This window comes from Peromyscus eremicus, chromosome 9 (assembly GCF_949786415.1).
Source record: "Peromyscus eremicus chromosome 9, PerEre_H2_v1, whole genome shotgun sequence".
Classification (NCBI taxonomy): domain Eukaryota; kingdom Metazoa; phylum Chordata; class Mammalia; order Rodentia; family Cricetidae; genus Peromyscus; species Peromyscus eremicus.
The window spans coordinates 105,459,232-105,480,519 of record NC_081425.1 but is presented as its reverse complement, the minus strand read 5'-3'; the positions used below and the strand labels follow the sequence as shown (position 1 = coordinate 105,480,519).

Below are 21,288 nucleotides of genomic sequence, written 5' to 3'. Positions count from 1 at the left end.
ATTCAACCTCAGTTGAGGAGGGCGTGCAGCCCACGTGTCCACAGATAAGAAATCCAAATCACCCCACCATTCCCATTTCTCAGCACCTCGGAAAATTCTCTCTTCCGTAAGCTCTGCCTCACGCCCCTCGAACAGAAGCTCTCAGTCAATCAGGCGATCCTCTGCACCGACATCTGCATGAACCAGCCCATCAAATGCAGAATCGTGAGTGTGCGTACTCACACCTGTGGACATAGCTGGATCCAGTGCTTATTTATCTCTCCCCGCATAACATCCACAGAATATACTTCCCACACAATCTGAGGTGCCACTGTTTTGTACTATAGTCTTGTGAGTTTGGGGCATGTAAATCACTTCTTCTTGAGCCTTAGTGTGGATCAATGCCCATGACTGTAAGGAGAGCTGATGTTATGGATTTGACCTTCATCTCTGTAGGTCTTGTGAGGAATGTGCATACCTTTTTAAGATCTCTGCTCCCAGTGAGTTTCTCATCCAATTTCCAGGCGAGGGGAGGTTTGTTTCCTCAGGACAGAGCAACAAGTTGTGCCCACTGACAATAAAAGCTGAAAGCAGCTTGATTTAAGATTCCTGGCTTCATCAGGGCTCACCAAGATGCCCCCATTTCATATTTTGGGGTCCAATTCAGTACCTTTAGCGCTAAGGCATTGTATTCAAGAAGATGTCAAATGTGGGAGTAGACACTTGCGCCCTGGGCCCAGTGAGATTTGCTGAGGTGCTGTGCCGGACAAACTTAAAGCCTGCGCTTGGAGCCAGGGCAGACCACCCGCCCTGAGGTCCCTCTGAATTCTGCTGGGAGTCAGCACTCCAGGATGGTGTTCTGAAAACACCCTCTGTGGGATCAGGAAGGCCACTGGGGCTTGTTGGTAGAAATATCTAAAATGCCACCTATCGATGACATCACTGAATGTGACTGGGAGTATACCAACCACCTGGAGTCCCAGCATGTACTGACTACTGTCTGCTGCTGAAGCTAAGCAAGAACAGAGGATCCTGGACACAGAAGGACAAGCTCCATCCTCCTCCAGGGTCTCTCAGCAGCTCTTACTTATAGAACCTAGTATCTGGCCAGCTAGCCAGGGAGAAATGCCCTGCTGACTAGCAGGACAATCATGATGGACTGACAGACACTGACCTCTACCTCCCTGGGGACAAGGCAGGCAAAGCCCCTCCGCCTTTGGTACTGTGCAGCCTCTGGCGTTTCCTTGCCTCCCTCACATCATCCCCCCCTACTTTGGGCATCTTGTGCTTGGAGATGAGTGCCTGTTTTGTCTGTCACTTTTGCCTCAAATCTAATGTTCTTTTCAGTCACGCTGTCAACTGCCCTTCTGGACCCAAGATTCTAAAACTGATCATTTTTCTCACTGTTTTCTGATGTCAGCTTGTGTCTTAGGTAATCACAAAGAACTCTTTGACTGATTAAATGGAAGAGTGTGGAGGAATACAAGGAAACATCTGGGAGAGAACTTGGTTAGTTAATATAGGAGTATTACCTTCTAGATCAGACTGTAAACATAGCATATTAAAGTGCATGTTCATTCATGCACTAGCATGAACGTTTGGGAAAATACTCTTTAGTGTTATAGGAAGCTCTGTAAATAGCTCTTTAGTTCCTCTAACTGTTAATCATTAAATTGAGAGAAATAGCCTTTGAAATTTAATATAATTTCTGTTTCTAAATTTCTGTATGGTAAATAAACTCTTTAATGGATGTATACCCCTTCTTTGTTGGATTTCCATGCATTTTAAAGCAAGGGTAGAACCCTTATGAATGCATCATTATCCCTTTAAACTGCTGGTGTCCTGGATGATTTTGTCTTCTTCGGCTGGTGGCAGGCATCCATTCCAAGCTGCCAGTCCAGGCATAGCAACTGTGATTCTTCCAAATGAGCTCTTAGAATACTTTCAACTTCATGTTATTGACACAAAAGGAAAGATTTCCCCTCTGGAACTTTAACTTACAGTGCTCAACACAGCCAGTGCCATTCACAGGAAGGAGAGGCACACAGCTGAGACATCATGCTGGTGCATTTGCTGCACAGAAGACCAGGCTCTGCAAAGGAAGCTTGTTGTGAGACTGACCTGAGAAATGGGTCAGCCTGCTGCCTTCTGTCCTCCTGAGGACCGGAGTGGGGACTAACAGAAAACCTAGCTTCTGGTTGGTGGGGACCGTTCCCATCCAGTTTCCATGGAGACGTATCATCTAATGGCAACAGTTCTACAAGTCAGGAGGTTGAAGTCCTTCTTCTTACCTCAATTGCACATCTGTTTTCATCAAGCTGAGTTAGAAGTCTTGAGACCAGCATGCTAAGAAGGCGAGTGGCTTGTCTTAGATGCTGGGGACCAGTGTGTCTGTGAGCAGATGGTGACTGATGCTCGGATATTACCTTTTAGTTACTGCATAGGTAAGGCCTGCATAGTTGAAGGAATGAGACTGGCTTCAGTTCTCTGCTATGCTTTAATCATTTTGTTAAATAAATGCTTTGAAGTCATCATATAACAACTTGAAAAATTACAACGTATCTGCCTCCAGCAGAAGAGATAAGAAGTTAATGCCCACAGTATTGCCCATCATGGGGGTGTTATCCGCAGCAGATATTGTCCCCTGGCTCTCAGTGAGCTGTACTGTGTTGTACAGCAGCAGTAAAGTACAGAACAGTCTGTTCAGTCACCGAGTCCCCTGGGTGCTCATGGCTAGGGTGACATAGAGTCAACAGAATATGATAGTCACAGCATGACTGGATTTCTCATATCAACTGTTTTTTAGGGACTCTAAATTCTAAGAGAAGTGTTCGATTTTATTTCTTTAAATGGTAATCTTACAACATTTGATTTTAACATTTAGGGAAAAATTTTTAAGCTGTAAAATGTCAAAATAGATTAAAGTACTATTTTGGTCTACTAGTTATCCAGTGGAGCCCTACAAATTGCTGGGGCCTTTGCTAATGTATTCCTGGGTAGAGAATCCAGGTTTTTGGAAAGACTCCATATAGATGCAAGTTTAAGAAAACATACAGACTGATTTCCCCCCTCCTTTTATTACTTTATATGGTACAGTAAAACCTTTTAGATATGTGCATTGAAGAAAATATTATCTTTTCTAGAGTTGTTTTCTTCATCAGGTATGTGGGATCTTATGGGCTGTGCATGCCTTGGGTGTAATAAAGGACATGGGAATGTTTATAAGCTGTGAGGTGTTGTGTGGCAGAGGGGTGCTAGTGGTATTGACTCAGGGGTAAGGCTGATGCAGAAGGCCTACAGCTCAGAAGCAAGGTGTGTGACACATTCTTTCCTCACCTAGAAAAAGAACCTGCTGTGTAAGTTTACTGTGGGGGAAACGCAAGAATGCGAGCATAAAGGAGTGATCACAGATCACCGTGCCCAGCACTGTGGGTTTTGATTCTGTTTTTATAAAGACTATATTGTTATACTCACTTCATTTACAGTTGAGCCCTCATCATTCAGTGTAAAATTTTAAGTTCTTATGGAAAGCCTTATGGATGCGACACTGTGCTAATGATACTTATCCCAGTGAGACACAGTAGCTTGCTTACACTGTCTATGTGCGGATCTTAAGTCGGCTGGATGTGAGCATACTCAAATGAGCTGTTACACACTGAATTCAGGGGTAACGAATGAACCTCCAAGTTAACTAGAAGCTTATCAAGTTAAATAAATAAATAGCAAGACTTTCCAGGATCTCTGAACTAGTCTGGCAGTTAATCTGATACCTCCCAGCCTTAGGCTGAACCCATTTGAAGAGGCCCGCTGGTGATCCTCACCTTCCAAATGTCACTGTAGCAAGCTGCATGTGTAGCCTTTCTTTTGCAGGGACTTGAAGCAATCAGAAGGTTGCTGGTTGGACCTAGCTCACCACTGCCCTCTGCTGTTTGGTTTAGGGAGGTGGCACCTTCAGCTATGAAGCAATAGAGAATTACCAAATCCTGTCTCTCCAAGATGAGCCTTCATCCGCTCGCTGCTCCATCCTGCCCCTTGCTAGGAGACTAATGCTAAAAACTCTCCCCTTCACCTTACATGTTTCCCCTTTAGTCCACGTGAAGGGCAATAATGACTGATGTTTGAGGATTTTGCATTACCTTACCTTCCTGGTGGCACACATCAGTTTTATTGGCCCCAAATAGTCACATGGTATTGAGCCAAACTGGAGAATCCCAGGCAGGGAAGCAGGGCTGGGACGTAATCACTGCAGTGTTTCTGCCTCTTTTGGTCAGCGTTTGCTTCGAGTTTATAATTTTCTGTTTCGTATTAATTGTGAATACTCAGTTCATCCCCCTACAGAGCCATTTCTCCTCAGCTCTTCTTTTGATATCTAGCCATAGTAAAAAAAAAAAAAAAAAAAAAAAAGTTCATCAGCACTTGATAATTCTGATCTTGCTTCTTTTGTGTTACTCTTCTCCCAGACTTCACCTCACCCCTGGGCCATGGGAACTCTGATTCTCTGATTCCTCATGTAAATCCTGCCTGCAAAGCCCTGTTTTAAATCCCCTTCTAAGATTCTGCAGTGACTGCCTGTGTATTTATGAAATCCACGTCCTCCTAGTCAGGCCATAGTGCATGTTAATTCACCTGTCTTCCTTCCCAGTAATACTGTTCCCTAGGATTTGGTTTCTCTCCAGCTGAAGAATTCAGGCAAGATTTTTTTTGTTTTTTGGTTCAAAGTATCAGATCCTTCTCTGATACTTTTTCCCAGCTGTGGCTGGGGTGCTTGGCATGGTTCTGGCATGCCATAGACACCTAAACATGAACAGAATAGATCTTCCTTGTCAAGGCTGTTCTTCACAAAATGAAACATATGTGGGCACAGATGTCACATGAAAGAGTTGTGTCAGTAAGTGTAACCATGACAAGACAAATGGAAGCAGAGCCACCCTTCTCTACAGAGGATAAAAACTATAGCCTATCATTTGCTAGTTCAGACTCTTCCTCAGTCTTGTTCAGTGTGTATTGTTGTGCTGCATCAGTACTTCCTGTGGGGGTGGAGTGTGGTGAGGGTGGTTGTAATGACTGTCTTGTGTTGAGCGTGTATTGTTGGGCTGTGTTAGTACTTCCTGTTGTGTCAGTACTTCCTGTTGGGGTGGAGTGTGGTGAGGGTGGTTGTAATGAGTGTGTATTGTTGTGTTGTGTCAGTACTTCCTGTGGGGGTAGAGTGTGGTAAGGGTGGCTGTAATGACTGTCTTGTGTTGAGCATGTATTGTTGGGCTGTGTTAGTACTTCCTGTTGTGTCAGTACTTCCTGTGGGGGTGGAGTGTGGTGAGGGTGGTTGTAATGAGTGTGTATTGTTGTGTTGTGTCAGTACTTCCTGTGGGGGTGGAGTGTGGTGAGGGTGGTTATAATGACCATCTTCTTGTTTTTTGCAGCTCCCTCCAGCTCTGCATCATGATCTGAAGAGAAGAGTTATAGAAAGATTCAAGAAATCCCTGTTCAGCCAGCAGAGCAACCCTTGTAACCTGAAATCTGAAATTAAGAAGGTATGTGTTCTACACATAGGGATCTGTCCATGGAAAAGCCCTGAGGGTTACGGTTCCCTTCTCCCAACTCCTTGAATTCTGTGCACTGTTAAAAGGTGTTGCTTAAAATATCAGATGGGTCCATCCTACCTTTGATTTCTCATCTTTATTTCTGTGGCTATTATTTTCAAGTGACTAATACAGCTTGTTCTTTATTCCTACATGTTTTCCTAAAAATAAATGTTGTCTTTAATTTAAAAGCATGTATATTGTAGCCTGCTTTTGAAGAGTCTGTCACAGTATTTTGTGACAAGGCTGTTCAATGAGCCCCTAAATTGTGCGTTGCCAATCTGAAACGGTCACCTGACCATGCAAGGCCACAATTTTAATTATCTGTGGGTGCATAATGAACTTGTCCAGGTCCTTCCATCTTCAACATTCTGCAACCTTCTCATCTTTGGGTAAAGCAACAGTTTCTGTTCACACATACCGAAGCTAAGTTTTTACACCAAATGGGAAGAAAGTTGCTTACCTCTGGCAACACAAGTTGGAGACAGGAAATCCACTTTGTCTGGGAAGAGATAAAAGCCCTCTGTCCTGTCTGTGAAGTACCTGGGCATAGGAAAGTCTAGCTACCTTGATGGAGATCATTTGGTCCATGCCCCCCACTTTCCTCTCCTCCTCCTCTTCCCCTTCTTCTTAAGTGTCCTTATATGTTTAAACCTTGGTTGTGGCCTATGAACTCTTCCACAGAGGTTTCTTTTTTCATTAGTCAGTCTACTTTTAGACACAAACTTCCTTCCAGGCTCTTGAAATACACACACACACACACACACACACACACACACACACACACACACATTTCTTAAAAGGCAAGTGGCCTGTTTCTGCTTTGTTGGCTCATGGCGGAGCCGGAACCATTGATACAGGTACCCAGAAGTGGCTGCAGGCAGGTAAACAAAGCGTGAGCCCATCCCTCAGAGACAGGAGAGCAAGGCGCCCTCCATGTGTCCTGCTGGCCAACAGCAGAGACAGGGAAGATGAGCAGTGGTGTGAGGGCCTCACATTTACCTACAGCATCCTAAATACTAAGAACTAGAGTTGTAAATGCCAGAAGCTCGTCTCCTACAAAAGATTACATGATGCTTGGTTTTATATTCTTATTAAAGTAATACTGAGAATAACCCAATTTGCATACAAATTCATTGTAGCAGAAAGTCTGGTTTTAAGGGATGAAAGCTTCCACCTCAGAAGGATGTTCAGAGGTGCGTTCACCTCCCACCCAGTGGTTTTTAAGCTTGTGCCTGGCCTGAAGGCAAGTCCTTGTTGTCTTTCTCATGAGGGGCTCCCGCTGTTTCTTCCCTGACATTTTCTTCTGTTAAATCACCCTCCTGCCATCCTTGGTTCCCTCTCTGTGGTCTGAGAGCATCTCTGGTCACTATCCTGGTCTGAGCCTAAAGGTGGGATTGTTGGGGGTAGTGGAGGAGTTTGGGGGTCTCCAGTGAGAGAGCTACTGAGCCAGGCTGACAGCCTCAACCCTCAACAAGCCAACAAGGAGCCAAATTAAGAGTGAAAAGCAGGTAAAGGAGACTTACTCAATGTGGCCACGTAGAGAAGAGGGACAAAGGGATCCAGTGACCCTCTGAGGGCCCAAGTGGCCTTCAGGGACCTATGGGGAAGGCAAGAGATGGGCATCAGTGCCTGGCTGGAAGCTTTCTTTCAGGGTGGTCTGAGAAGTTGTCTGAACCATGGGCTCTGTCTCCAGGAGACAAACTCCCCTCTGGCACCAAATTTCAGCCTTCCCTTCTCCAGCATGAGATTCCTGGGAAAGCTCTCAGTCCCTTGTTTCCCAGTCTGATAGACAAAGGTAGGCTTTGCATCTTTACAATACCCTCAGGCTTGCCAAGCTGGTTTCTAGGGCCTGGGGACAGAGTTGTCTTCATTTTCAGCAGGTTTAGGAGGCAGGTCACACTGTCTAGTGACTGGTGCCACTGGCTCTTTTCTGATAAACTGGTGTCAGCTTGAAACACACTCAATGGAGCCCTGTGCCTCAGGGAAGAGGACACTCAGCAGTTAGGGTTCCGCTGTAGTCAGCAGAGGTGAGGTCCTGCTCTACCACGGGAAGCCTGGCCACGTAGTGGAGTGAGCCTGTACTCCACTGATAGGCGCCAGTCAGCTCCTCCACAGAAGCCCTGCTGAGGCTTCCCTGTGCATAGCCAGCATCCCCCTCTTCCATGACCAGCTCACCTCTTCACTCCCATGTTTAAACAGCTTTCATCTGCTGTGTGTCTCACGAGTGCAGCAGTCTCTTATTTTTGATTTCCCAACATCTTGCACATCCTAGACTGTGGTCAGTGCTTCATATATAATTGTGAAAGTAGCATATACTATGTACTCATGCATTTCATAAGGAAGTCTTCATTTCTTCAGTTCTTTATTAAAATGTGTGTTGGTATGATCTACTCATGCACTTTTATGTATGTGGAAAGATGTACACCAGAGAAGTTCATGACCCCCCTGCACCCCGCCCCTTTCTGGTAGTCTTTTTCTTGCAATGACATTTGTTCAGAAATGGGCATTTCATCCCCTGTGCAATCAACGGAAGTCAATTAGACTCTGACTGTCAGACACTCTCACATCTACCCACCCCCATGTACTTGGCTTTTACCTTCTTCTTCCTTCCAAGACCCTGGGAGCCTGTGCCTACAGTGTGAAAGAGCCATTATGGGATGGCTGCAGCCACGTATCAATGGCGCTTATAACTTATCAGTGGCCAGTGTGGTATGTGCAGAAGTCAAAAGGTGGAAAAGCCCATTTCTGAGAGCTGAGTTCTTTCTCTCCAACTCATCTAAGCAGCTCTTTGATCCAGACTTTTCCATCTTGGCTGGAATAGTTCAGGGGCACCAAAGCCAAGCGAGTGATAGCACAGTGCCATGGAACTGGGATTTTTAACACGGGAAAAGAGAGAAGCAAGATAGAAAAGATGAGTTCATGTCAATATTTACACAGCACTGTCAGTAAGCATAAATTCATGACAAATCTTCTCTTTTAAAAACATACTCACTAAAATACTCTAGAAACTAATGCATAACTAAGCACAATTCAGTTCATCTCCACATGTTTCTGAGGAGACACAGTTGATTGGCGCAGAGCAGGGATCTATCTCACAAGCTTGGAATGTGCTCTTTTGAGGTATAGCACACGGCACTGCCAGGGACTCCTGATGATGTGTCCAAAGGACTGGGAGCCGTGTTGAAGCTGTTCCTAAGAATACAGCCACAGTGTGATAGCAGCATTAAATTCAGGAGTTAATAATGGTACTAAAGGAAAAAGATCACTCATTGGTTACTTTTGGGGCATGAAAAGTAACCCACTCATTGTTTTAACACTTGTTTTTGAAGGGTATCAATCCTTTTCCTTTCTGTTTTAAATTCTGTCTCAGGGTAAACTAATTGTTAATGAAGGGATATTTCATGTTATAGATGAACTTCAGCTGGCACTTGGGTTTATAGTCCCAGGGCGAGAAGGGATGGAGATGCCACCGAAAGGGGGCACCTGACAGCACATGTCACCCAATGCAGGACACAGTCCTTTCTGCCAAAAGCTTGCAGCTGCATCTGATCAAACTTCTAAATGTGAAAGTCAGCGAACTCTAACCCTCAAGCCAATCTGGCCTGCTGCCTACTTGTATAAATAAAGCTTTATTTACATAACCATATGCATTCATTTCCATCTGGCCTGTGGCTACTTTATCATTACAGGCAAAGCTGTAAAGTCAGAAACCCTACTTCCTCCAGGCTGGAAATGTTTACTGCACAACTCCATAGAGCAGTTTGCCAGTCCCTGCTCTGGATCTTGCAGCAAACACAGATAAGGACACGTAATAAACAACACAGTTACCAGGGCCTGAGGTCTTGTAACCTACCACTGTTACCAAAACAAATCAGGAGAAAGAATGATGGAGGAGACAGTTTTATAAGAATCCAGGCTTGAGAAAAAATGGGATAGAGACTACGTGCCCATTTTTCTCCTCTCTCTCTCTCTTTCTCTCTCTCTCTCTCTCTCTCTCTCTCTCTCTCTCTCTCTCTCTCCTCTCTCTCTCTCTTCCTCCCCCTCCCACCCTTCCTTCTTTTTAATTCTTCTCTCATACATTCCATCCTGACCAATTGCAGTCTCCTCCCTCCACACTTCTCAGTCTCCACCATTTCCCCTCTTCCCCAGATCCTCTGATTCCCAGGAATATCAACTGAACAGGGCATAATAAATTACAATGAGACTGGGCACAAACCCTCATATCAAGGCTAGACAAGGGAACCCAGTAGGAGGAAAAGGGTCCCAAGTGCAGGCAAAAGAGTCAGAGAAAACTCCTACTCCCACTGCGAGGAGTCTCACAAGAACACCAAACTACACAACTGTAACATATATGCAGAGACCCTAACTCGGACCCATACAGGGTCTGTGATTGTCACTTCAGTACCCGTGAGCCCCTATAAGCCCTGATTAGTTGATTCTGTGGGCCATTGTGTCCTTGACCCTTCTGCCTCCCTGGGAAGGGGAAATAGAATAGATTTCCCATTTTTCAAAGGGATGAAGCTCAGGGGTAGTATGGGACAGTAGGTGGAACATTTCCATGCTTACTGCTCTTTGTTCTCCCATGGATGTTCCTTTAAGGGCTGAGGCTTGGTCTTACTTTTCTTAGAAAAGTGTATGTGTATGTTTTCAGAGCTGATCATTTGATATTGGATAGCCAATCATGTTCTCTTCCCCGGTAAGACTATTTCCCCCGCCTCCCAGCATTCCTCAGCTGCCTGTAGTTCTTTGTCCAGGGCTGAGGCCTCCTGAGTGTTTCCCTTTTCATGTTAGCGTGTCTGTTGGTGCCATCCTCGTTCAGCTCATGTCTAGTCAGCCTTGGTGGTTAGACTTCATGACACTGTTGTGCCCGCGTTGCAAGACCACCACAGAGCCAATATCCATTGCAAGCACACAGAGGTTTTTAATAACAAAGCAAAGCACTCACTTTAAGGGGTTTATATCGGAAAGGTTTACATGCAGAGAGTTACATATCTTGGGATTGAATGAGGGGGCTAGGGTTTAGGTAGTTCTTTGAAGTTACTGGCTGAAGTATAAGCATGAGGTTACTGATGGCTAACAGGATTCAGGGTATCTACACAGACATAAATTTTTTACTCCCTATGTCCTGCTTTTGCTGAACCCAGGATATATACATTCAGATTTATTGTTTCAGTCCTATTTTCCCATAAGTTCAATTTCTGGTCAGTTGAGTCCATTACTCCCCATATCCTGTTTTACCAAGTCCAGGATATATAGATTTATTGTTCCAGCCTTATCTTTTCATGAGTTCAACTTTTGGTCAGTTCTAAAACTGCTGGTCAGCAAATACCTTTAGAGGAGGGGGGGGGCGTCTCTCTAGATGGCTACTGATTTTTCCCTTTCAACACTTCTGTGAGACAAAATCTCACAGCTACTCCTTGATCCTCTGCCTCTTTCCATCTTTCTGCTCCTTCTTCTTCAATGCCCCCTGGGCCTGACCTCAAGGAGCTGTAGATGTACAAGCTGAGAATGAACGGGTTCTGCGGCTATGGATTTGATTGGTTGTGGTTTTCTGTCTTTCTGAAGACATGAGGGAAAGAGCAAAGGCAAGAGAGGAGTCCAGGAATGGTGAGATTGGAGCCCTGTGAACAGAGCAGAATTTCATCCCCGCCCCCAGGAGCAGGCGCGTGTTTATAAAGAAGCCGAGGACAGAATGCCGGGACTGGGAAAGCACCTGGGGCTCCTCTTACTCACCCCTCGGTGCCTACCCTTTTGGAAGCTGCCACTGGGACAAGAGCCATGGAAGACACAGGGGAGTGGACACGTGTGCCCAGTGTGTGTCAGCACTGCTGCTTTGGGAGCACATGGAGGAACTGGGAGGGGGACAGCATTCTGCAGCCCCACCGGAGAGCAGCATCTGGTGAGGCCCTCCATGTAGGCAGGATTCCAGGTCCCTTAGAAACCAAATTGATAAAAAAAAAACAAAAACAAAAAACAGTTTGTAATCTAGAGAATATAGAGCCACATAAAATAAAACTATCTGAAAGAACTCAGAAGGTGATGGCATCAAGATGCCCCTTTTCCTCAGCTTGTCACCAAATTGGAAGTGACAGCAAGAGTGAGGGCACCTGGAGCATGATGAGTCTAGCTGGTGGTGGCCTTCCCTGGGTCTCTGGGGGGGGGGACTTGCTGGCCTGTGCAGGCAGGATCAGCTTAGGGTTGCTGGCATCCTGTGCATCTGCCAGACGTGGCATTGGGTGGCCAGGAATCTGTGTGGTCCTCCAAGGCTCAGCTGTTTCAAAGAGCTCATTATCCTGGCAGCTCTGCCTCTATTTATCCAGGCATGAATCCAGATAATGTCCTATAAAGCAGGTATAGCATTTAGGGGCACTCTTGGCTTTTACCCATGGGGCACTATATGCCATGGAAAGAAAAGAAGGAAAAGGTTTAATCTGATTGCCCCAGGCCATGATCAATACTTCTGGAATAAAATCATTTCCTTGCTCACATGAGGAAGGATGAATGAACACTGGTTAGTGGCAGGAAAGGTTAAAGCTGGGGTCCTCAGGCAGCTTTGTCTCCAGCCTAAGCTCAGCTCACTTCCTCTGGTACCCAGCCTGGGATAGAAGAGATGCTGGGAAGGAAGAATGAAAGGGAGAAGTGCTTCCCCCACCCAACTAACATTAGGTCTTGGGAAAAGTGAAGGGCAGTATTAAAAAGAGAGAGGAAGACAGGAACTAACACAGCCTGTAGATGAGGTAATGGCGAAACAGGAGAGGGGGTAAGATGTCACGGTTCTCGATGCTCATCGTCCCAACAGACGGGGAATGTGTGTGACATCCCACACTTATCCCGTGTGGGATATCACACTGATTCCCAACCTGCTCACCAATACGACACAGGGGAACCAGTGGTGACAGCTGGTGGGGTGTCCTTGGGGGCCACAGAGGCATTCTCACCTCAGGTGAGCATAACTCAGGGCCTGAGGGTCCTGGACACTCAGTGGCCACCAGTGAGCTTGTCTTGTGAACTTGAAACGTGAATTTCACAGACAAGGGGAGGGTGAGTTTTAGACAGCTTTTATCACAGGCAAGTGCCAAAGAGGAAGGAAACAAGCAGAACAGCTTCCAAGGAAGGGATTGCCTCTGAGGGTTGCTGTGTTGTGAGTTAATAAACCTTTTCTGGGCTGAGGCATGAGGTGGGGTGGGGGCTGGGCATGAGCTGAGAGTTCTGCTGACCTACCCATGAAGCATCTGTGTCTGTACCTCTGCATCCCAGGTCTCTGGACTCATGTTTTGGTTATACCCTCATGTATAGAAGAAGTGAGACTAGAACCCTCCACGAAGAGCAAGTGACTTCATCCTACCAGGAACAAACATGAGTTCATATAAGAGCTCCGTATCACAAACCCTACACAGAAAAGGAGAAAGATGAGGAGCCAGCCCAGAAATGAGAGCCCCAAATACGCCAGCATTTCTAGTCTCCAGCTACTACGCACCAAGGGCATTGCTAGCTTTTGGTTAAAAACAAAAATCAAAGTCCCTGCCCCTAAACTCCTGACCAGTTTCCACCTTCTAAGAGTGTTGAGGCAGGGGGTTGGTAATGTGCACATGTGCATGTAAAGGCCAGAGGTTAACCTTGGGTGTCATTACTCACCATGGCTTTGTTTTGATTTTAGACAGGATCTTTCACTGACCAAATTAAGCTAGACTGGCTAGCAAGGGTCTGATAGTCTCTCCCTCTCCAGCACTAGAATTACAAGCGTGTAGAGCCACTTGTGGCTTTTAACATAGGTGCTAAGGATCAAACTCAGGTCCTCTTGCTTGCGCGTCATTTACTGTCTAAGCCATTTCCCCAACCCCTTTAAAGTGGCTGCCTGTTGTTGTTGTTGTTTATAATCAAGAGTCATTTTCTTTGTTTGCTTCTGATGCTTGTCTCAGGCTCTTCCCAGAAAAGGCCCGGCCATTGACATTTGAAAGGAGCTCTCTCTCCTGACTAAGTTGCCACTCAGAAGTGGACAAGCTTATGTCCTATGAAAGGGCTGGGGTGAAAGGGGCCGATCCCCTGTGACAAGAGTTGACTGTTCCTGATTGCACAAAGGCATGGTACCATGTGATTCTAACTTGTCACCATGGCTTCTCAAGACCTTTACATTACAAGGTTCATGTATCGTCTGAACCGGAGATTACAGTAAACCGAAGAACTAAGGCCCACCTGGGAAATGGTTGTTTTGTAAGCACTCAGCCACGTGTGGGGGAGTTCTCATAGTTTCCTATTCATTTGACTCTCCTAGGGATTCCAAACCTTCTGATACTTCTGGGGGTTTGTTTTCTGAGGGTTGGAACCAGGTACTTAGTTTTGAGATGCTCCCACATGGCTCCAGCATGGGAATCAGGGAGAGAAATTAGTAACCTGGTAGGGACAGTGTTTCTTACATTTTACGGTGCATCCCAGTCACAGGGGATACTGTTAGCCTGGTTCTGAGGCCGTGGACCTGGGAAGAGCAGAGCTTATGCTGTTTTCACGGTTTCCAGGCATTGTCCACTGCTGCTGACTCAAAAGCATACAGAGAGCCATGCCTGCCCACTGTGAACATATCCAACAGTCATAGGGTCTTTGTTAGGAAGATAAGACAGTCTAGCTGGCCAATCACATTCTTTACACAGTGACACTCAGGAATCACAACTCTGTCCTCTTCCTCACTCTAGAAGCTACCATTCTGCAGAGCATTTGGTGTAGGGGGGCAAGGACAAATCGGTGACATTTTCCCACTATGGTGGGCTACCCGACTCAGAACTTCAGTTGGCCTCTTGGCGCTGCCTTGACTCTCCACTTGAGTGCGTATCTGCAGATCCAGTTTGTACTGTTTAATGGCTGAGTTTCCAGCTCTTTTCCAGATAGGCAGATTGCTCAGCTCCCAGGACTTCACACCCGTGATAACCATGCTTTATATTTACCTGGCCCTGCCTGGGATCCAGAGGCTCGCTAAGTCAGTAGGGCAACAGTGATTAGTTCTGACCCAGAAGAAAGGCTCCAGTGTCAGGGGCCACCTTCCTGGAAGGAAGGCCACCAGCCTTCTTGCCTCGATGCCATCATCATTGTCTAAAGTAGGTCTGGGGAAGACTAGGTCCTGTGTCTAAATGACACCACACAGAACATTTCCATCCTTTCCATGATGACATTCTGTTAGGGACATGAGTCTTAGAGAAAACGTAAACACTATATAGCTGAGTGCTTTGGTAGAAGGAGCTTAGAGTGTGGCAGAGCTGATGAACTGTTGGCTAGTGGAAGAAAACCAGTGAATATAGATAGTGATCATTTCTGTTTACAAAGTGCTTGGGAAAAGCTAGTAAGAAGCTAAAAGAAGCAGTAGATTAGAGAACATGGGACCTCTTCCGGCTTCTAACAGTGGCATTCAGTCTCAGAGGACAAGGAAAGCTGAAGGAAATTAGACCAGAGGAGCCGGGAGTGCAGAGTGGTGGCCTGTCTGCAAACTTTTCTCACTTCTGGCGTCCACTTTCATTCATCTTTGGCTCTGTCTTCCGCAGCTCTCTCTCTCCGTCGGTTAGGTGCTGTGTTCTTTGTGACGTGGGTCTGCAGCGGAGGACTAGACTTTCTGGTCTGGAAAAGAAGAGGTAGTCTGGGAAATGATAGTCTCTCCTTGCTGGCTTCTCTGTAATTTCTGCCTGAAGTGTTTGCTCTTAACTGACTAAGTGCTAAAATGCCTCAGTAGCTGCCCCAACTCAGGGATGTCCTGATACAGCGGTGGTGACAACCACAATCAGTTCTATCAATGTACTCCTTGACTTGTTCAAAAACGTTCACAGCCACCTGCACTTCAGAATTGAGGGTGCTCCCTGGTGTCATGCAAAGAGGGAAAGCGTGGTGAAGTCAGGTCTACATACAAGCTGAGTGCTCACAGTGCCACAGTGGGACCAGTAACCACCCAGAGGTTACTCTAGCCACAGGGGCTGCAACTTGGAAGTCATTCTGTGTTTCCTCTCTGTCTCCACCTACTGGGTTAACAGGAACTTTGCCATCTGTCACATCCATAATTAGAATCACCTTCCCCTCCCTATGCCCACATCAGGACCACTAGAAATACCATTCTTTTTGCTTTGTTTAAATGTCAATCTCTTCGGACTGTTTAATCTTCATATCCTCAAGTCACTCAAGCCAAGGGGTGGAAGGTTCACTTGACCTTTGATTGTGGAAAGCCCTGGACTCTAGCTCAGATTCTACCCCTTTTGCTATGCTCCTTAAGTAAATGCCCTCTCCAGCTTCCATATCCACAAGATGAAACGAATATTTACCTTATAGGGTAGTGGTAAGAGCCCAATAGAATGACAGAATTTGCCAGAATGTCTTAAGCACTCAATCAGTGGTAATGAGTTCTGCTGTGGTCACTAAGAACAGGGCAGCTTCTTCTGTGTCTATACCTCCTCCATCATCACCTGGGTGAAGCTCTCCACCATTACTTCCTGTGCTGGCAAATCTCCCATTTTCCATGGTGCCATCTACTGCACTGCCTATTGTACATGCATTATCTATACACACTCCTCTAGATCTGCTGCACTGCCTATTGTATATGCGTTATCTATACACACTACAATATATATTCCTGGACAGATTGTAGTCTCATGGTCATTTCTGAGTTGTGTGGCCCAGGGGCAATGTAAGATTTGTATCTCTGTGTGTGTGTTTGTGTTTGTAATTTGACTGAACAGTTCTCAAGTGTGAACTCTGTAGATGACAGCCTCATGCCACAATGTCAAAATTGTGGACACTATAACACACAGTAAATGGAGTGGGCTGGGGAGATTAATTTGCAGAAAGAATATTTATACCTAGAATCTAAACTATAAAAAGAAGCTCTGCAGAGTTCTGGAATAAAAAATAAATATATCTGGATTCAAACACAAGAGTATTGAATTTTGGCCCTGGCCTTTGTTCCTAGGCCATTTCTCCTCCCCAGAGAGGATCTGAGGCTCTCAAGCTAAAGGAGTATGCCAATGTGACACAAGACTAAAAATCTTAACAACCTGCTCCTCAGGGCTGAATACCAATAAAAGGGTCACCTTACCCTTGCCATCTCAAAATGGCAGTCTTGAGGTCCCCCACTCACAAGTTATGTTCTTTTACTTGAAGGTTCAAGCCTTTTAGTGGCTGTATAATCTTTAGGACAACAAGGTACACTGAATAGTTTAGTTGAGTAGACTACCTCCTTACTGAAAAATCTAAAGCTATTCTAACACAGGAAATCATTCTGAGGATCCCAGGGAATATTTAGAAGCTCAAACACAGTGACTACTGTTAGCCAGACTACAAGAAAGGCAGAGCCTAGGGCCATCAGATGCTTCTGCAGTATAATACATCAACATCTGACAATCTTGTCATGCTATACCCAAGTTGTCAATTGTCACTGAAGAACAGCACATTTTCAAGAATGAAAAGAGACAGGACCACATTTTCTTCTAATACAGTATATATGTGGAGACTGGAAAACGCCTGCAGTGTGTATTCATAGTATATGATGTGCCATGATGGAATAGTTCTGACTTGCTAACTTAAAATATATCAAGACAATGCAGAATGTACAGTAAGGTATGTGTTTGCCCATGTGACCTCCACCACAGCAACCAGCAGAACTTCCTCACTGCTCATCGGGCTCCATCCTTGTCACACCGCATCTGTGCTGCAGGGTTATCGGAATCCTGATATCCATCACTACTCCTTGGTTCTGCAGGATGGTGAGAGTGCACATAGGTGAAGCTTTCTGCTGTGTCTCCTGTGCAAGACTTTATTTGTTCACTATTCATCCACATTCTGGATGTCAATCATTTGTTTCATTGCTTTGTAGAATCCCACAGTGGAGCATACCATGATGTATCTGTCTTTCTATGTGGACATTTGGGATTTTTCCAGCTTTTAGTTATTATAAACAGTATGTTATGAACATTCTTGTACATTTTATTTTCATAGAAGAAAGAGGGGATAGGGAGGTCAGAGAAGATGGGGTGCATATGGAAGGAGGAGGGGACCCCCTCCACGCACGTCTTTTAGTTTACCAGGTGGCACATGTTGTTTGGTTGTGGCTTCTGCTGCCAGTTTTCTCAAGTGATTGGAAATGGATGTGCTTAACTCATGAACAGAGTTTGTAAATCCAAATTAACTACAACCTTCCAGTTCAAACTGTGCTATCTGCTTCTGCTTTATTAATATTTGACATTTTAAGAGTAAATTAACTCAGGCACTAAAACTTGGCCGATCCAAGTGTTGGGTGGAATTAAAGGTAAAGTGAATTGGAAAATATTTATAGCCTTAAATTCCATTAAGAAATTCCATTTAAAAATTCAGCTTCACAGAAGAGCATTAAACAGTTGGGACTTAATAAATTCTACCATTGGGTGAATAGAGTGTTAGGAACCAAGGTTTGAAGAGCCAAGTTAATTAATAGTAATTTAGAAAAATGTATTAAGAAATTTGCTTGCTGTGTTCCAACAAGAAGGTGTTGTTCAAAGCAGATGATGGGCTAAACATACTGTTCTGTTGAATAACTGGGATTTATAATTGATTAAAAATAACACCTTGATGTCCCAGACCCTTTTGTCTTTTGCCTTTATAAAGCATGGTTTTTCTCTTGTGACTAAGGAATGGTCTGACTTGCCTTCACTGTAAATTTCTGCTTCCAATCCATCAGTCCCCTGGAAGCAGGATGTGCCTCTGTTTACAAGGGGCCACAGAGCCCCAGCATTCTCATGCAGACACAGAGTTCCTGAATGGAATGGGAGCACCTCTCCCAGAAGCTGCCTGCCCTGTGTCTCTGATGTGCTTTCTCATTTTCCTTTTCAGTTATCTCAGGGGTCTCCAGAACCAATTGAGCCAAACTTTTTTACGTCAGATTATCACTTACTCCATCATTCACTGGCTGCAAACAACTGGTCCCAAAGTGACCCCACAGGTAAGGGGGGTCTGGCTTTCATCAAAAGTAACAACAGAAAGAACCATTTTGTTCCTATGTCCTAAACACCACTCCCACCACACAGAAAGTCTGGAATATGTCCTCTGAGATGGTGGTTGGGGGTACAGTGACTAGGATCTGGAGGTTCCTAGAGACCGTGCCCCAGCACAGGAAACCCCTCTCTTGCTCATTGACATGACAAACAGCAGGATCTTTGTGTGAACTGTATTTCCTTTTATTTTTTTCTTGGTTGCCTGTAGCTGGAAGTTTCTTCAGTTCTACCTGGCCCTGTGGTCCTGTAGACACTTATAAAATAATCACTCTAAGGTTTATATTAATTACAAACTGTATGGCCTATGGCTTCAGCTTCTGGCTAGCTAACTCTTCCATCTTAAATTAACCCATTCCTACTAATCTATATGTTGCCATGTGGTCCTGGCATTACCGGCATCTTGTTGCTCCTTCAGTGGCTGGCATCTTTGCCAACCCTGCCCTTCTCTCTCTATCTCTACTTGGATTTCCTGCCTGGCTGTAAGCTTTCTTGTCATAGGCCAAAACAACTTTATTTATTATCCAGTAGGAGCCACACATAGTCACAGCATCCAGAAAGATATCCCACAGCACTTCCTCCTATCTGTCTAATCAAAAAGGAAGCTTTTAACTTTAACATAGTAAAATTATATATAATAAAGCAGTTATCAAGCAAGAATTGCAGTTACACTATCTAGTCTATTTGTATTTGGTAAAATTAAAGAAAATATTTTATCATTCATCCTATTTTTGTGAGTCTAAAGTTTTATATCTAATTTACCTTTTATCATGGCTAAGGAAACTATAATTATAACTATCTAGTCTTCAACTCCATCAAAGACCACAGAAGGATATAATATTACCTGAGTAAATAGGAAGTGCATGGGAGGCAACTCCCAAAATTCTAGAAATGACAGAGACATCTGGCTGCCTGGACAGTCATTCAGAGTTCCTCTGTAATGTTGGGGCATCTGTCTTCAGCCTACAGTTCTAGAGTCTCCAGCATAGTTTTCAGTGAAACAGGAAATTTTAAAGACTGTTCTGCCCATTCTGGCAAAGTTTATAAGTCAGTTCTCCCTGTGTCCCATAGAATGTCTGACAGTTTCTTCTGTGAAGCAGGAACCTGAAGGACCATCTTGCCTTGTAAAGTTCAGTGGTCATCTTCCCATGGGTCCTGCATGTCCAGTTTATACAGCATACTGTCAAGTCCAGGCAAGAGCAGTTTCTTGCCCAAATGGCTAACTTTTGCCATAAAGAAAGCAAACTCCATATGCGATGCCCATCATCTTCTCTGAAGTAGGTTGATGCCACAAGCGGAAATGTCTCAATGTTCAGAAAAGTCTAAATTCCTAAAACATTTTAAATGCCATATTCTGTAGGTCTTTGAAGTGTTTGAAGATTACCTACCTAATTGAAATATATCTATGTATACCTAGAAAACTTAACTAACTTAACTATAAGTTTGATTATCATAGATGTTTAATTATTAATCTGTATTTCTTAATTATACATTGCAATTTTAAATGAGTTGCATAAACATAATACCTAAACAAGATTAGAAAAATATATACAGTATAACAAAATTAACTTTAAATTTGTATCAATAAATAAAATCCATAGCAATGTAAAACATTTCAAACAAGTTGTTGCTCTTTAAAAAGTAGATTCAATAATCTACCCCTTCATCCTATCATATCTATATCTGCCTTTCTTCTTTAGAAAGAGATTGCATTTATAACCAACCTGCTTTAAATAAAAAAAACATTCATAAACATTTTCAGAATTTGGGCATGGCTTCTCATACTACTTCCTGCTGATTGGGGGGACACTGGCAATATTATGGGGATCCTTAGAAAATTAAGAATTATACTCAAATCTTGGCTGTAGTCATCTGTGAAGCTGAATCATCTCAGCTTGTTGCTTTGAAGCTGTTCTGGATGTTGGATCATCTGGGCCATGGCTGTCATCTGAGACCTTTCAGGGGGACTTGGTTGATCAAACCACATTAGCCTGGAATCAATCCACAGGTTCTCATCTTCTGTGGAAACAAAAGTAGAATCTCTTTTCAAAAGCAATATATCCTTAGACACAAATTTTGAAGTCAAGATACCTTTGAAATATATATATATATATATATATATATATATATATATATATATATATATATATATATATATTGGTTTAACTCAGCAGCCTTTACAATCAAATGTCTCTCTCCAGTTAAAAATCCCAAAGACAACACAATCCAGACTCTCTGTGTAATTTCCATATTCACATGGAAATTCACAGTGTCTCCTGTAAAATGGAAGTAACTGTAAGAATAAGACAATAAAATGATAAACAAGATAAACATTGTATAGTACTTGTATAGTCAGTGTGACATAACAAGGGTCAGGCCTTTGGAGGGACTCAGCATGACTGTATTCTTCTTGTGATGTCTGAACCCTGGGAAGCAGCATCCCATTCTTCCAGGACTTCAGAATTCCCCAGGAACTGCAGTGATGGTCCTGGACACAGCAGCCAGAAGTCAGGTTTTCAGAGTTAGATAAATACTTGACAGCTTGCAGGAGTGTATTGTTATTGTTGCCTAAGAAGTCATTTTTGCTTGTTGTGAAACTTTGTGAATGTATATTCATGTGATAAATCAACTCCTGGGTGAGTACAGTGTTTTTTAAACTGAACCTGGAGCAATCCCAAGTTCACAATAACGTGATGTCTGAAGTCATTTGCTTTTAACTGGTCCAGGTTGGACCAGTTCAC

The 21,288-nt window shown here is 44.1% G+C and overlaps 1 protein-coding gene across 3 annotated transcripts in view; it reads left to right on the top strand.

Annotated features, from left to right (window-relative positions):
- Nek10 (NIMA related kinase 10) overlaps positions 1 to 21,288 on the top strand; it is a 196,950-nt gene that overhangs the window by 165,731 nt on the left and 9,931 nt on the right. For 2 of the 3 annotated variants that reach the window (XM_059274196.1, XM_059274195.1), the window contains 2 exons: positions 5,397 to 5,507; positions 18,390 to 18,498. In XM_059274196.1, coding sequence (XP_059130179.1) covers positions 5,397 to 5,507; positions 18,390 to 18,498 — 220 coding nt within the window. Of the gene's footprint in view, positions 1 to 5,396; positions 5,508 to 8,968; positions 9,136 to 18,389; positions 18,499 to 21,288 lie in introns of those variants that run through there. The other variant, XM_059274197.1, reaches the window with a different exon arrangement.